This window comes from Taurulus bubalis (genome assembly GCF_910589615.1).
Source record: "Taurulus bubalis genome assembly, chromosome: 3".
Classification (NCBI taxonomy): Eukaryota; Metazoa; Chordata; class Actinopteri; order Perciformes; family Cottidae; genus Taurulus; species Taurulus bubalis.
In genome coordinates this window covers 27157414-27175609 of record NC_136591.1, presented here as the reverse complement: position 1 = coordinate 27175609, position 18196 = coordinate 27157414, and the positions used below count along the sequence as shown (strand labels likewise).

Genomic DNA, 18196 nt, shown 5'->3' with positions numbered 1-18196 from the left:
TCACAGATATTTTAGATTACTCACACTCGGGCTCCCATGTGTCGTGTTGCTTGCGTTAAAAGTCTCCACGTTTCGGAGGATTTCCAGCAGATGCAGATCTGAAAGTTAAAGCCTTTACCCCACCACGTATTTGGGCAGTGATCTCAGGGTGATACCTTATTTGTCTTCTTTTCCCCCCATCTTGTCACGGTCCATGCACTCTGCCCTTTTACACGCTGGGATGGTGCCGAACAGGGTTTCTGTGTTTACCTGTGTTCGTTCCCTATCCCACGATGCATTAGAACTCCCCGCACTAGGCTTGCCCTGTCGTGTTCTGCTCTGCCCCCAATCTGTTTCCCTTTCATTGGCAGTGTCCCTCTTTCCCTCCCCTCTCGCTTTGCTGCAGCATTCTTCTGATCTTTTCCTCCCTCGCCGGTCAAGGAGTGACAGAGACAGAGGAGAGAGGAGGAGAGTGAGGCGTAAATGTCAAACTCTGTTTTGTGCGAAAACTCTTGGATTATCTCTCGCTACCTGGTTTTATTTTTTTGGCTTTTGTTGCTTTTTCGGTTCAGCATTGGTGGTGGCTTCTGGTAAATGATGGCAGACTATGGGCTCAAACTCAGAGGTAGGAACTTTTGACAGGTGTGTGTGTGTGACACACACGGCTCGGTGGTAGCTCGGTGTGCTACAGGTGGGGCACTTTTGTGTGGAAGAGTCCGACTGCAGACATGGTGGCAAATGGTGTGTAGATTTAGATTCCGATCAAGGTGTATGCACTCTTTGAAACAGTTGGATATTCATGCTATGAAAGATATTCGTTTTTAAAGTGTATTGTCATGTCATATTTTACACACTAAATATGCTACAGGGTTTACTACAGATGTTACTTTATAAGTATGTTTCTAAAGATGCTCATTTACTGGAAGACATTCTTTTTAGTTGCTACACCTTCACCACTCTTTGCTTTATTCTCATTAATTTGACCATCTTCAAGTTGTATCTCTGACTTGGGTCACTTTTTTATAGTTCGTCAACTTGACTTCACTAAATTCCGTTAACCCTCACCTCACCATTCTTGCTCACCCAGCACACCACAGAGATGTTTTTAATGCTGCTAAGTGGGGATATGGGTTAATCTTTCTGGACGTTCTGAAGTGTTTACCTTACAAATTCCCAGATTTGAGCGAGGGAAGATTGTCAACAAGGCTGTGCCAGCTGAGACAAGCTTAGACAAGTGACCACTGGAGGAAGGAGGGAGGAATGCACAGGGAAATGATAGGAATTCTATGTATTCCTCTCAACGTTACATAGTCAAAATAAAGCACATCTCTGCCATCCAACTGTAAACTGGATTGAGTTTCATCTGCACTTTTTTTTTACGTGAACATATTTGAGGAGAAGTGGAACTTTGTTCTCGAGCTTCTAAGTTTAGCGATGGACACAAACACTGATAAAAACACTATTGACATGTCAAATCAAATTGTTTACAGGATATTAAACCTGCGTTTCTTTCCAGTGAATTTGATACTTGACATGTTTCTCTACATGGCTTGTACAAACGCAATACAGTAGGTATACATAAATATGTGAAATGAGTCTACAGATAATTGCAATCCCTCCTCGGCATTGTGGAGGTTGGTTTATGGCTTTTTTCCGGTTACACCTAAAGTTTATGGGCATATCTACGGGTTACAGTCGTTGTCTTTTTGATTCCTCACAATACATTTTGTGTGGACGCCCTCTGGCGTTTCGGTGAATAAAGCAGCGCACGGTGCATCGAGTATAACGCCTCGGTTCACGCTCTGAGCTCTGCGGAGGCCAAGCGTGAGTATAAACAAAGCTTAAAGAATCAGTGCCCTCCACTAGGCTGCTGCTGGTGCAGGACTGATAGACAAGACAGCTAAAAGCTGGGCCTCCTTCTGGACTCTCATCAAGTTGAAGTTCACCCTGGAAAACCTTTTTTTTTTTAATGAGTGCAGCCTCTGCTTGTCCTTTTATAGCCAAGACATGAGCCTTCCTTGATGTTCCATCTCCAATGACCCCAGTAAAGCATGTATAAAAAAAGGTTTATTTTTGGCGTAGTGACTTTCAACACTGTGACAAGTTTCAAACAAACATTCCAGTTGTTTTATTCTGCTTATTAAACTTTCAGTTACTTCATCTGATACTGGAGCTAAATGTATTCTGTTATTCATTCAGCGGCCACATGTGCGTTTTTAAGCTTTAACGGATACATGATTGGGATAATGTAGAGGTTTTAGCTGTCAAGTATAATGTAGCTAAAGGTAATTGCTGCTAAACTTTGTAAATATCTCTATTTGTCTAATCGCTGAGCTCTCATGTTTACTGTGTGATGCTGCCGTGGAAACCCTGGTGGTTTGTTTGATTTTCACCTCCGTGCCTCCCACCGTCTCCCACTTCTCCCTGCTGTGTGGTCACAGGCTCTCTCCACCTGTGAGAGGGAGGGATATACGAATAGACTGGAGCTGTATATTTTATGTGTCTGCTGTGTGTTCCCAGCTGGCTGCTCTGAAGAACATGTGTGTTTCCTGCCTGCTTATGTCCTTGTTTGAGGTTTGCTTGCGGTTAATTTTTCTCAAACCTTTCAGTCAAGCCTTTTTTATTTAATGTTGCTCAACACTGGGTCAAGGAAATGGGAGCACTCAGTTTCTCTTACTTGTATCTGAATGCATTATTTGTTTTGTTACAGAATGTATTGCTATGGTAGTTTTTGCTTTCATTCATCTTTTTGACCGAAACAGAAAGCTCTGCAAACAGACTGCGAGCATAAGTAAGAAAATTCCTCTTTTTTTAGAAAGGGAACCCGGCACAAAACATGACACACAACAGTTAGTTTGTTGTGGTGCGAGCGTGCATGTGTGTACATAGCAATATATTGAGAGCATGTGTGTGCGCGCTCAGTGAACTGTGAGAGGACACCAGTGGGATTACTCTTCCTGATGTAATCACAACTTCCTGTTTGGCTGTTGAGGAAGAGAAACATTTGTTTCTCAGCACATTCACTGTACACGACACTGCTTACACTCATTTGTGTGGCTCAGTAATGGGAAATATGATTATTTGACAGGGGTTGACATCTTAATAATGTGCCTTTCTTTGGTTTAAATATACACCGAGATGATATGTTGACCGGCTTCAATTAGCAACAGCAGTTGATTTAAATTACACAAAGAGACCAGAGGAACAAAACTTGTTCGTTGAGTTGTTTTTCTTTTTTCCCCTGAATGTAACCTAAGTTGTCAGCGTCTCTTTGTTCTACCAGATCATTGGAAGGAGGCGTTTTTGCGTAAACAAACCTCTTTCAGTGTAGTTTTTAAATGAATGTTGACTCTCTCTAATCATTGGTGTTTCATGACCTCAGCATCACCAATTAGACTTTACTTCCAGGTACTGGATACTAAATTAATGTTGTGTGTGTAGTGTTGGACCCTCTAAGCCCATCAGTCTGAAGCTTTAAGGACTTCCAGTCAGGTTTCTTAAACACAATCACACAGACACACATTTTGGACCACAGCCGATCTGACAGTTTGTTCACAACTAACCATAGGAGTCATAAAAAAGTCAGCATGTAAAGAGGAATGCATAACATCCATGGCTGAAGTACTTGTTTGTGCGGATGTAAATGGTCATAAGAAAAGTGACATAAGTGGACATATGTTATGGTGTGTAAGTGATGTTTACACAGACTCTGCTCGGTGAGTCTGTTTTTCACACACACACACACACACACACACACACACACACACACCCCGCTGCTTTGATCCGTGCACCAGTAAGACATTCCTGTGCTGTGGTGAGTAGGAGCAGCAGACAGATTGAGGTGGAGCAGTGCATGAATACAGTGTATTGTCCTGTCAAGGTGGTACGGTGCAGAGCCCAGGAGACCTGAGCCCACAGGGACCCTCTCCTCACGGGCCTCAGAGGCCCTCCTCAGGGTGCTGACAAGACTGTAAGGACAGGAGGCCTCCGCATGGGCTTTTTAGAAAAAGGAACATTTATGTTGTGTTGAAAGCATGCTTGTCCTGCTCCTCGTGACTTGTTTTCTCAATGTTTTTGCCAGTGTTTTTCTCTCCCTCTGGCTGCCTCTCTTTATCTTTTTGTCTCTCTCTCTCCTTGTTTTCTCTCCTTGTTGTTTTGTCTGCCTGTTTTTCATTCTTCCTCTCTCCGTGTCTGTCAGGACACGTTAAACCATTTCACCGGTAAGTTATCCACCGTGATTGATTGCCAACAGTTATTGGGCCCTCTGTTATGTCACCTACCCTTTTGTCAATCATGCTATCGTTTTATTTTTTCAAAGACCCCATGACCGTCTTTGTTTCTTGTATCCTTTTCTCCATCACCTTCTTCATTCATCACCTCCTTCAGCTATCCCCTCTTTGTCTTCCTCACCTCTTGAGAAAGAATTCTTTAGGTTTTATTGTTGCTGCCTGAGATTTATGTGGAAAAATAGGTCAACATACAGTGGGAGGGCCTTTTACAGTGTTACGGTTCAAAGGCCTTTAAAGACAATGGCACAGGGAAGAGGACACAGTGCAAGTGTATACGAGTATAGTCTCTCCTGCTTTACTTTACACCTAAAACTCTCACCCTTCCAGTTGTCTCTTTCCACAGAAATAACCCTCCACATTCTTGTTCCCAATCATCTTCTCTCGTCTCTTGAAATTTCAGATCATTTAAAGAAATGATGTGCGCCTATTTCCCACTGTGAATGCAACACATAAACTAGAATAATGTAAGATTATTCAGTCCTCACATATTACTTTGTCATGCATGTATGCGTATTTATGCATACTGTGAAACTTGTTCTTAGCAATACTAGACAGCAACTTTGTTTGACAACTAAAATGTTTTCACATTCAGTCAAAAATTCAAAGTATCCATAAAGAATAGAATTTCATGACAAAATGAAAGAAACTGTCTGCTTCCCAATTCCTCAAGCCCAAAATCACAAATGTCCCTCAAAGGGCTTAACTATCTGTACAGCATACAACACCTTCTCTACGTAGACCCTTCACAGTTCCAAGAAAATATATCTCTAGTCTGGTCTCGTCCCTTCCACCACCATTTATCTCTCCCTCTCACCTCTGGCCTCTGTTGGCAGTACATTCTTGCTTTTATGCCCCTTCTCACCCAGCTAGCGCACACACACGCACACACGCACACACACACACACACACACACACACACACACACACACACACACACACACACACACACACACACACACACACACACACACACACACACACACACACACACACACACACACACACACACACACACACACACACACACAAAACAAAGAAGCCGACGACTGTTGGGGCTGGTGATCATAACCTCTGACCCTTTGTTCAGTTCATGGTACTTTACACAGCGGCTAGTTGAATGACAGTGGCAGTTTAACGCTCACACACATGGTCCGTTTTTGCACCTCTGTCCAAGACTGTATTGTCTTGTAAATTCCTTGTAAATTCTTTTCTTTTTGACACCCCCAGGTGGACAATTGTGAGAGGGAATGACAACTTAATGAAAGGATAGTTGAGGAGGGTAAAGTACAGGAAGGGCAGAACGCAGCAGACTGATGTACATATTTATCTGAGCTGCAGGTTCTCTGACACTATAACAGACACTTGTTTCCTCTGCTGTACAACCGTATCGTTGAGGTTGTTGTTCTGTATTTGGCTGTGGAAACTCATACAGCTGCTAAACTCGGTTGAGGAATGTTTGTCTGCAGTGATTTGATGTTCTCGTCTGGAGTTTAATGATCCACCACACTACATCCTGTGATTGTTGATTACATGACTGCAAGAGAAATTCACTTTTTAAAATATTTTAACAATGATACTTTTGAATTACATTTCAGTCATTTGTGAAGCATATTGATTGTCACAAGAGTGTCCAAAGTATGTATGCAACTATTCAACTGTTTTGTTCCCGGCACTGATTCTCAGGGAACTGACTGATTATAAAAGTATAGATGCAAATGCCAACCCGGTACCAGTGCTCCCTTTTTAACAATTCTAAATCTGTATAATACTTTCTTGCTGCAAGGAAAACAATTAAAAATAAATCAAAGGGATTCAGTTTACTAAATTATGGGTTTGTAGAACATAATTAAATCCTCACACCTGAGCAGCATTACTTTACAAATTAATCAGCAGTTTTAAAATGCCCTTGTTAAATTAGTGCTCATTGATTAATTTTCCCATCAGTTATTGGGCATAAGGAACTGGATTTTCCACTTAATTTATCACTCATCTACACTGTAGAGAACACCTGCAGAGGCCTCTTCTATAAAGGATTTATACTCACACAGTTTGCGCCACCAAATCTGATCTTCAGTTATGTCGCAAGCTAAAATAAATTGTAAAGATATTAATAAAGTCTTAATAATTAAATGGATATTTTACTCCATATTCTTTTAAATGTGGGACAAAGTGTAAAGCTAGTTTTCTAAGTTAAGCCCAAGGCTTTGTTTGGGCTACTTTGATCCATGACAGTAGCCAGCCACCGGACAGGCACATCAAAGCAGCTGACCCTCTGCCTGACACACGATGAGGCCTCATTGGAGAGCCATGTTGGGGAGAATGGAGCAGCAGGGAGGGAGTCAAGCGGGAAGAGAATGTGAAATATTTGTACATTTGGATTCAGAGATCAGGGGAACAATATAAATGGGCAACGACTTGTGCACAGATACAGACAGGTTTCCTTTACTGACACGGCACACCTTTTGACATTTTCTACAAATAACCAAACACCCTTCCTGAATACATTGTGTTGCTGCGATCTTCTGGTGTTGCAGCCACATTGATCGTGATGCTTTTAAGCTGTGACGCCTCCAGCTACAATAACCATTTACCAGCATGCCAGCGGGAGAGTGAATTCAGCGAGTGGGTTCCTGAAATAAACGAGTGAAAATGGACTTTGAGTGTTAACAATGTTCTGTCGTCATAAGACTGGCTGTACCTTCTGTTGATGTCCATTTTTTTTTTAAGCACCTGTCTATCAAACACCTTTCTAACAACTCTTCTTCTTTGTCCTCCACAGATGAGCATGATTCAGTACAGAAGAAGACATTCACCAAATGGATAAATGCACAGCTCTCCAAGGTAACGTGAACAACTGTAGACCGATTCAAGTGCCAAACTTTACCTGCGCTGCTTAAAACGGATTAGAAAATGCAAATTTATTCAGAAGGAAGCCCATGAAGCTGAGTTATTTGTGTTAAAAGAGCTTCATCAGCCTGATATTGAAATAAAAATACTTCATAGAATGACTGAAATGGTGGGACCATATCAAGGCTATTTCAGTCCAAAAATGTTTCGTCTATTTCTGATGAAAAGTTGTCCCTGCAAACTTTGATTTTGTGTTGATTCCCTCACTGAAGCGGGGATCGGCCTGCAGAAGCATAGCTTTGCTGCTAGCAGGGTAGCAGACTAAAGTGTTGAAATGTTAACTGTGCATTGTGAAAATGTTGTCGTTACTCTTATATTATATACTTTAATACTTCTCATCTTAACGTGGTAAAATGAAGCACAAACTGTAATTGCAAATGTTAAGAACAACAAACTAAACATCATTTGGTTTTAATGCATGTCTTCGTTCATTACTATACCCAGCAACAGTTTCCTTCAGAGCACTAATGGCTTCACGTGTGTGGTCCTGTTTTTCTAGCTCATCATTCTCAGAAGCACACCATTTACAGTTGTGTTAAATATGCTTAGTAAACTTTGCCAGAATGATCTTCGAAGCTCTTGAATGCTCTCACGCTGGGGTTCCCCTCGTCTCTTCAATGCAACCTGCCTGATCCGATGGTGATGGGATATATTTTGTGGTCAATATCTTAAAGGGAAAGAATTGCCTTTTTTAGGTCAATTGAAGCAGTAACTCTTCTGTGTGTGCTCTATTGACTGAGAAAGCCGAGATATCCTGCTTGCGTTTATTAAACTTGAAGTACAAATATCCGGGTGTGATTGTTTATTGGCTTGCTTATTGATTGCGGTAGCAACATCTGCATTATTATTTGTGAGCTGTAGCCACACTCTGCAGCTCTCATCCATGGTGCCGACACATTGTAGACACAACCTCACCTGTTCTGCTGTTTTCTCACATCAGACGGGGAAGACACCCATCAAGGATATGTTCTCTGACCTGAAGGATGGGAGGAAGCTTCTGGACCTGCTGGAGGGTCTTACTGGCACTGTACTGGTGAGTTTGTAGTTTGTGTATGTGTATATTAAGGTTTGCAGATCTTTTTTCACACAGTAGCCCACAAAATATTAAGAAATACGTCATTTGACCCTAAAATTCCGGAGATTTGTATTGGTTTACCTCTTCAATACCTTTTCAAAGGTTTTTGGGGGGCATGGGCAGGCTTGTATCGCTACTAAAGTGCAGTGTTTTTGTAGCTGTAACATGACTGCTGCATCTACTTAAGGCAGTAGAAGCAAATGCTTTAGCTTAACGTTAAATCGAATGCAAATATTAGAGCCACACAGCGGATCTCAGCAGATGTAGTTTTAATGCTTGAGTAGAAACAGTTACTTTAGGAGCAGACAAATGACTTTCCCCCAAGTGTCATCAATTATAGATGTGTAGTTTTTGATTGTAGTATTTTCCGCTAATGAGTTATTTTCAGCAAGACATTTCAGTTTTTCCTCACCAAAGATTTTGCTCAACAGAAGATTATGGGGTTAAATTAATACTTTTCCCCAACAAACACTCTCTTAAAAAAAGAGTTGGCAAAGATACAGATAAAACATATTGATAAACAGAACAGTGTTCGTCTATATGGATGTATGTCTTCAGTGACCAACCATGCGCTTACGAGCACATATTTTAGTTTTTTGGGGTGTTCTTTTTTTTATAAGTGTCACCTCCGTGTTGCGCCTTCAACAGAGTATCTGCTTTCTAGCACCTGCAGCCACACTAAGTGCCAACTGCCTCCATGCCATACATACAGGCACATACATGTGCACACACTATCTCTCTGATACCAGAAGACTAATTCTATAATGGGGTGCTAATGAGTGATTGAGTTATGTGGGGACTTAAAAAGGATTTGCAGTTGGCAGCTATTCATCCTGCCATTCTTTCCATAAGTCAGCCTGTGGACACTGCTGATAGGGTAATGGCTGTGATTAACGTATGGAGAGAAACACTCTGCTGAGTGATGGCATTCCTTTTCTTGGTGTAGCAATGCCTCACATTTTTTCACAAGTGTGAATAAATAAATGAATAAATGTGTCGTAGACTCAATTTTCAAGGAACTGCTCTATGTATCTCTGATGATTTAATAAACTGCCAAAGATTCCTGCAGGCTCATGATAACACTGAACAAGCTGTCACCTGATCAGTGTTGTGTTTCCTGTTCCTCAGACCAAAGAGAGAGGCTCAACCAGAGTGCACGCACTCAACAACGTCAACAAAGTTCTTCAAGTCCTGCATCAAAACAACGTGAGTATCTGGTGTTTTCTGCTGTTTTGTGTGCTGTCAGCTGCTGCTGGGTGATTTTAGCCACATCACGTACATTGGTGGTTCTTAACCAGATACTATTCAGATCAAAGAGTCAGCAGGGTTTTATTTTGGCATCACCTGCTGCTGGGTTGCTGAAGTGAAAATCCACAAACGCTTTAGCTGTGGTACATTTTACATTGTCACACACTATCGTAGATTTGTACATTTCTATCCGGTTCAAATGGGTAATTTTGTCTACACTGAGTTTGGTATTTTTTTTTCTGCATCGCCCCTTCGCTCCCTCGTCCCTCCTCCTCTCTGTGTACATTGGTTGGTCTTAATGCCGGGACCTTAGCAGTGGTAGATAATGGGAGATAATGGGAATGCTCATGGGATGTCACAGAGGCTAGAGGTTGCATGCAACCCCTGCTGGTTTCTCTCCTGCAAGAGCCAGATACTGTCAGCTGGCAGGAAAGGCCAGAGTTTCCACGAGCCTTTAAAGTCTAATGCCTAGAAAAAATTAAACAAGGCCGTGGAAGTTTTCATAAATAAATAGATATCATAAAAACACGTATTTAAAGTACAGAAACCACATTTATTATTGAAATGTACTTTGTTCTCCTTGATGTCATTTTCTACTCAGCACATTTATCATGTTTCTAAAGCTGCATCTAAAGAACTGGAGGTTTTGTGAACTGGAGTGTTATTGCACAGTCATTCAATCCTTCAAATGACGAGAGGTTAAAGGTGTGTGATGGAGTGCTGCTGGCTGTTTTTAGTTGCTTTATTAAAACTTTTGGTAAAATACGAGTTGACAGGGCAATATCTCCTAGTTTGGATGTTGGAGATAGAAACATGCACACACGCAAAAGTATAACGAACTGTATGTGTGGCCCAGAGCGAAAGAGTGACAAAGGGAAGGGATAGTGTGGCAGGATGGAGCTCATTGGGACTAGAGAAGGGTCAGAGGTCAGCTCCGGCGTAGACAGAGAGATCACTTTTTTAGTTTGACCAGCCACTTGACCTCATGTTCCACTTTCTGCCTTTATCCTCTCCAACATATTTATATGTAATCAGTCCTCACTTGGCCTCTCCTCATATGATTGGTGTCTGACACGGCTGCAGAGACGCTTCATTGGTACCATTGGAAGTGTGTAATTAGGGTTGTACAATCCCCTGTGTGGTGAAAATGCATAGTTCAGAAGTTTTCAGCTGTAACAGTGTGGACACTCATGAACATTCGAAGCAATAGTATGTACATCACTTGATTAAGAAATTCAGATGTTACTTTGTGTTTTACCGTAAGGGTTCATGCTGTAACCAGCTTCATTTTGAAAAGATTGTATGATTACAGCAAACAAAAGATTTTCTCTGAGAAGATTTTATACTGTGTGCAGCTGGGTTGGCTTTCCAACTAATTTGCTCGAAACAGGAATCATTTCTACTTCACAACTACTATGTTTGTTATTTTTTTTCCACGAGCCTTTCTCTCATCGTCTGTCATGTCTCTCAGGTTGATCTGGTAAACATAGGAGGGACAGATATTGTGGATGGGAACCGCAAGCTGACTTTGGGCCTCATCTGGAGTATTATCCTTCACTGGCAGGTGAGCACACATGTGCTGTTTCTTTCCACACACGCACACGCACACGCACACACACACACACACACGCACGCACTCGTACTCGCACTCTCACACACTCCACACACTCCAGGAAAATAGTTAGTCAAAAGGTTTTATTAAAAGTGTTTCAATATTACATATTGTATTGTATGAATATGTTTTCAATAATAGTTTTTCATTATTAGGAAACTTCAATGTCACTTATGTAACTGTATGCACAATGAATTTTCCATGCTGTCATTATTTTAAGCAAACATTATTTCATAAAACCACAGTTTAAATCTAAGCCAGTCACAAGCTCTAATCTGCCAATGGTCCCCCGGTTAGTAAAATGATCATCAGAACAATTATCACTTTCCATATCAACAAAAAAAAAAAACATACGCACGTTTTCACTCGTTTATGTTTTTCCATGTTTGTGTAGGTGAAAGATATCATGAAGGATATCATGTCCAACCTGCAGCAGACCAACAGTGAAAAGATCCTACTGAGTTGGGTCCGTCAGTGCACCCGCTCATACACAGACGTCAATGTGCTGAACTTCACCACCAGCTGGGCCGACGGCCTGGCTCTCAACAGCATCCTACATCACTTCAGGTGAGGAGAGATCAAATATTCTAGGGATGGCTGGTGCGCAAAATGGGGTCATGTTAGCAAACATTTTACTGCAGTGAGCTGATGAAATGGACAACTATGTCTTCATTCATGTCTTTGTAATTTTCCGCTTTTAAGTCTTTGCATATTTGACATGTGTCCTTTGACTCTGAATGTAAATCATCTGGAAACCAGACCAAAAGCTTCAAATACCTTCAAGAAACCAATTCCTGGAATTTAAGAATGGCCGATATGTAGAAAGCTGTGTGTGTGTGTGTGTGTGTGTGTGTGTGTGTGTGTGTGTGTGTGTGTGTGTGTGTGTGTGTGTGTGTGTGTGTGTGTGTGTGTGTGTGTGTGTGTGTGAGAGAGAGAGATTGTGAGGATACCCAGGCGAAGTGGCAGGAGGTCAGGTTGACAGGTCAGCGCCTGCCGGGTGTGTGTACACCGCTTGACTTGCTCTGTTTACGCCTGCCATGCCGCTGTTTACACACGCTTGGTGTATGTGTGTAAGCTGCTGTGTGTGTGAAAGAAAGAGAGCAGGAGAAGCATTAAGGCTGTTTTCCCCGCTTTCTCAAACCCCTTGTCTTTTACTCGGCACTCGCACACACACACACACACACACACTCACTCACTCACTCACTCACTCACTCACTCACTCACTCACTCACTCACTCACTCACAGGCCTGTGAGCTTTGAGAAAGGCCAGTGTTGGTTTAGACCTGGGCCAGGGTTTAGGTGGATAACTGAACACACACATTCCACACCCAACTGGCCTCAACACAAGTCCCTCCTGCACAAATAGGGGAAGAGTCTTTTCTGTACGGAGAACAGATTATATGTTCCAAATACTTGTTCCTTTTTTTCTGCACAAGGGTTATGCTCAGGAAAAGGTCATTTGTTGTACAAACATTATCTAGAAATGTGCACCCTCTGAGTTATAACATTGTTGGTATACACAATTTTGACACAAGTGCACATAAAACAGAAGCTGTGTTATTAAAAACGAATGAATGAGATAATTCTGCTCAGGTAAAGTGTCGTTGACACAACAGCACCAGCAATACGGATGCAATATATGTATTTTAGGGATTATCCGAGAGTGTCACCTTAATTTTGGAAGTGTTTAATGTTAAATTATCCATGTTGCTGCTCTCATTGCCATTGTTCGTTGTGTCTTCAGGCCAAATGCATTCAGCTGGGATCAGGTAGTCGGGCTGAGTGCCGTGGAGAGACTGGAACATGCCTTCACCGTAGCCAAAGACCAGCTGGCTATTGAGAGGCTCCTGGATGCCGAAGGTACGGCCTTATTGAGCAGCTTCAAACACGTCACCGCATTGTACACCAACTGTAATTATTTGGACAAGAATAACTGCAGAAAGATTCTTTTTTTAATTGTAAAAAAAATGTTTACAAAAGAAAAGGCACCTACCGACTACCTTTTATAGTAGCCCCAACGATTAGTTGGATTTGGAATGACTTGCATGTTGCTGTCCAAAATGCTCACATATTAAAACATGGCCCGTGTTCATGGAGCTTGCTTTCATGTCCTGCCAGCAGTTGGCTAAACTCACGGTGGAGCAAATACCTTGGTGTTGTCTTTGGGCTGTGCTTGTGCAGAATGTCTTTTACAGTTCAAGGAGCACCTGAAGATCCTCAGTGTGCACATACTCAAGCTATCTATGTTCAGAGCCTTCTTGTTATGTCATGAGAGGTAGTCACTCCTGACCTGTGTCAAAGCCTTGTTTAATTTGTACAACTTGCCGCAACCTGCCCTTTTCTCTCCCCTCTCCCCTTCCTTCACATCTAATCTGCTCCTGTCACCCTGAACTGTTATTTCACTTCATCTACCATGCTGCTTTTCTCCACATGCAATTTTCACCTCTCTATCCCCCGCTCTCCTCCAACTCCTCCTCCTCCTCCTGCTTCTCATGCTTTATTTCTACCTCTGATTTCTTTCTGCTCTTACATCCACCTCCACCATCTTGCCCGCTCTCTTGCAGACGTGGCAGTGCAGTTACCAGATAAGAAGTCCATCCTCATGTACGTGACATCGCTGTTTGCCGTGCTGCCCAAAGACGTGAGCATGGAGGCCATCAGAGAAGTGGAGACCCTCCCACGCAAATACAAAGTGGAGTCTGGGGACTCAGGTCCAGGCATCAGTGCTCAGGTAAAACACAACAAAGTATGCTGGTACTTCATGTGATATGATACAGGAGGGTACGATATCAGCTTGCATATACAGTATATCACCAACGATTTTGGGACAAAGTGGGAAGGACACTTGCGGCCATACCAATGAAAATCGTTGTACTATTCTCCCAACCTTTTAAACTGCTGAGTCCATGGAGACATCTGGTTCTCAAGGAATCCAAGGTGCTCTTTTATGTGCAAACCTTAAACATCCCCAGCTGGTATCCAGCAATGTAGACAGAAGCACATTGAGCCCAAACTTTGAGAATTTATAACTGGAATCAAAAAAAGCAGTTCAGAACTGGTTCTCGGTCCACAAACCTAGGTCAAGTGGTGAAAGGAGATTACTGAAGGTCATCACTAGGGATGGGTATCGTTTGGGTTTTTTCCGATACCGGTGCTAAACCGATACTTTTAAAACGATACCGGTGCCTAAACGATGCCTGAACCGATACTTTTTTATTGCCAAGGCAATTTTTTTTCTTCAAATTGAACAATATTATTAACTGTTTAAAGTATACTATAGATATAAAGAAATAAGTACATACAAAACACACTTCAAACTACAGCTTCAAACCTTTTAACTTCAAACTATAAAAATATATATTTAAAAAAAGAACAGACACCAGTCCAATCAGGTGGCCTGATGGGACTGGTGCAACAGAACTCAGACACTGTTGGATCCTAAAACTGCTGCTTTACTGGACTACACGTCATCATTAATATCAACTGGAGAGATTTGTTCCATCAAGCTGAGGACGGACGTTCAAAAGCTCGTGCTCGTGTCTCCAGCGATCTCTGTGTGCGCGCACTGTGTGTGTGTGTGAGCGCTGGAAGCCCCGCCCCCTCGAGCCCCGCTCTGCATGCAGGCAGACAGACAGAGAGCAGATAACCGTTTTTAGTGTGCGGGTACCGCGCTACCTTTTTAGTATCTATATACCGTGCAACTTTACAGAGTAGTGTTAAAAAAAAAGTATTTAAATCGGCTCAGGCACCGGAAGGAAGCACCGAAATCTGCGTTGCTTTTCGGTCCGGTAGGTACCGGACGTGTTGGTACCCAACCCTAGTCATCACGCCGAACGCTAGTCCACCTTTAATTTAGGGTTGGTGACGTGAAGTCTTATGACCATGGCATAGTTTGTTATTATATGACTTCTTTTTACTTTTGCTGATTGCATTTAAGCCTAAAAAAAATCCTAAAAGTTAATTTGTCAAGGTTATTTTATTGAACAATACCTGTAATTACCCTAAACTTGTGTTTGCCAAAGAGCTTTTTTTTTAAAGTCAATGGGAGAGTTTATCAGTTTTGTCGTTCTCATACGTTCTCATTCATGCCATAACGATTGTGGCTCGCTATGTTTCATAGGAGCTGGGCTAACATTCCTTCTAATATAATGTACTATACTGGACTGTAACTATTTGGTTCATAGGACGTACAATTTTGTAAAAAAACATTGTGTCCTACCCCATCCTGTTTATGATAATTATATGTATCAATACACCCCTGAAGAAATAAACAACATAGTGTACTATCTCTTTTATTCCCATGGTTCAGTTATTTCAATAGTGACACAGTGCTCCCCAGTGGCTGCCTGTCTGAACCCCCCTTGTCCGTGCCTGTGGGAACAAACCGTTATCTCTTTCTATGAACGAAGTGATGATGGTTCAGCTCCTTAATGTCAGCTCCAACAACTGAAAAGCTGAAGGCGCAAAAAAAAAAATTGAACCCATAACTGCTTCAACCTTTGCTGCTGTGTTGTGTTTCTGATAACATTCAGTTTGAAGGCCACAGACGCCGTTATGTGCAAACATAAGGAATATTCTTAAGTGTCTCATTGTGTGTGGCCAGATAGAGTGAGTCACTCCCACCCTGAAAAAGTCATCTCCTTCATTCTCTCCAGCACTGCTCATGAAAAGCACAGCAGGCGTAGGCAAATAGGGAGCAGAGACATGACTCACCCCTCCGACATTAGCCAACAGACCGAACTGCATGCTGCTGGAAACACAGAGCTGTAAAGGGGTGGAAGGAAATGAGGGAATAAATTGGTGAGAATGGAAGTGTGTGCAAGGAGTTGACAGGGAAGGTTATTTGAGCATTAAAGATGTCTGTATGCTGGTGGGCAGGAGGCTGTACATGCACACACTGATACTGTTCAATGTTTTAACATCTGTGAGCATTTCAGAGTCTCATTCCTACACTCAGATTCAGTTGGACTTTCCTGCTGTTTGACTAACTTGTGATTAGTAATGACAGCAGATCAAATTGCAGCCCTATATGTGTACATCCCTGGTGTGGCGTGTTTCAGAGGTTTTTTAGTCAGAAGTCAGAAAATCCCAGAAACTTAAGTTTTTATTGCTCATGGGCACATACTTCACACGTCCTGGAACGAGTGCTGGAAAAGTCTTTTTAAATGGTGCCCTGATTGCTCCAACAAGGGGTTTACTTTCCTGGCAAAGTTCCTCTCTCCATAGGAAGTGATGCGTAATGCTGCTGGTAGTGAGAGAGTGGAGGAAAAAATAAAGGCTCTTTGTTTCTGATAACTGTGTTTTGTTCGCCCCGAAGTTGGAGCTTCATGCCACTGGTTCATGATATCTGTTGTGGAGTTCTTAATGGTAATTTTAAATCATGATTGTTTTCAATATTGAGATCTAACTAAAGTGTATTGCATTACCACCAAGGTTGGAATATCACTGATTTGCGTATGCATGATGATGCATTGCTTGTTCCAGAACCACAACTGCAAACGTGATGAATGCAGGGATTGAGTTGAGCAAATCATCTGGTGATAATAAAGCGTTCTGTTGAGCTAGACCACAGCTATTTTACAGCCATTCAAGTCAATAAATCGAGCTAGGCTGCAGTTCTCTCTCTCTCTCTCTCTCTCTCTCTCTCTCTCTCTCTCTCTCTCTCTCTCTCTCTCTCTCTCTCTCTCTCTCTCTCTCTCGCCCCCCCTTGTCTTTCCTTCTGCCTCTGCCAGACTCCATGTCTAACATAAGGACTTACAATATTTTTGTGACTTACACCAAAAATATCCAAAAGGTCATTAAAGACTTTCAGCATGTGACCTTTTTCTGAGTTCGCTACACAGACATTACTGTTCTGTAGTTTCAGCCTGGAAAACAAAGGTCCATTTGACTTATTACTGTACCAGTCTCCACATACCTATTAGCATTTCTGTCATCTTTGACTTGGTACTGCTCCGGCTGCAAAGATTGTATCTCCTGTTTATTTCAGCTCCAGACAGATTTGTTGAGCTCTGTCGAACTTTTTCCAACTTTCCTTTTAAAAAAAATGGAAAACTGGAATAGTTTGTTAAATTTGTGAGATTGTGTTAAAGATGTCTATGACTGTCTCTTTTGTATGGTGTTAGATTTAGAAATGTATTCAGGGAAGTGGTTATTGAAGAACACTGTACTACTGACGCAACAAAGTTTATTTCCACTTCCATCTAAGTTTTGTTTAATTTCAAACATGCTTTCCCTCTTGTCTTTATAGCAATTTAAGCCATTTCTCCAGCACATTTCACATCTGACTGTACACTCAACCTTACCCAGGATAAACTTGCTGCTATTCCTAGAAGGAGATTTGCCCTGCCCAGCGTTCAAAGGGCTCCTCCTAGCATCCTATAATAGGCCTGCAGTTGTTGTGTTTTTTTCTCAAATGAGCAGACAAGCCCCTCCTAGATGTCTGACTCTATTTAAACATTCACCAACTAATCTCACCTCGGATTAAAATCAAATGAAAAGACAAATGGAGGTTTTGACCTTGTATAGTAATTACTTTTACTATTACACCTTTATTATCACAGTAATGATAACCCCAGATGTAAACACATGTCTAAAATATGGTCAGCCAGTGCCCTCATTCCCTCCTCATGTCTTCCAGAATGTGCAGATGGAGGAAGCAGGCAGCAGCCCCCGACCGGAGACCCCCAGCACCCTGACAGAGACAGAGGGGGAGATGGAGGGCAGCCTGCTGGAAGTGGACCTGGACAGCTACCAGACCACGCTGGAGGAGGTACTGACCTGGCTGCTGTCGGCCGAGGATGCCCTACACATTCAGGAGGAGGTGTCGGACGATGTGGAAGAAGTTAAAGAGCAGTTTCACACGCACGAGGTAGGAGGAGACCCGCAGACTGGCTGATGGCTTGCCGAGATGTAAACATGGTTGCACATGTAGACAGAAAGCTCAGTAACATCAACATAACTAAAGAAATAAATAACACTGTTTGCACCTCTCACACTGAAAAAAAAGTACATAACTGTCTAAATCTCAATTTGCCTTTTCCTAAATGGACATATACTTCAGTCTAGAATGAAACATTTTACTG

The 18196-nt window shown here is 42.1% G+C and overlaps 1 protein-coding gene across 1 annotated transcript in view; it reads left to right on the top strand.

The window, feature by feature from the left end:
• utrn (utrophin) overlaps nt 1-18196 on the top strand; it is a gene marked incomplete at its 5' end in the record, with an annotated part of 158691 nt that overhangs the window by 723 nt on the left and 139772 nt on the right. The window contains 8 exons of the mRNA XM_079215612.1: nt 7048-7109; nt 8116-8208; nt 9379-9456; nt 10970-11062; nt 11505-11677; nt 12856-12971; nt 13676-13842; nt 17752-17982. Of these exons, the coding sequence (XP_079071738.1) occupies nt 7048-7109; nt 8116-8208; nt 9379-9456; nt 10970-11062; nt 11505-11677; nt 12856-12971; nt 13676-13842; nt 17752-17982 (1013 nt within the window). The remainder of the gene's footprint in view (nt 1-7047; nt 7110-8115; nt 8209-9378; nt 9457-10969; nt 11063-11504; nt 11678-12855; nt 12972-13675; nt 13843-17751; nt 17983-18196) is intronic.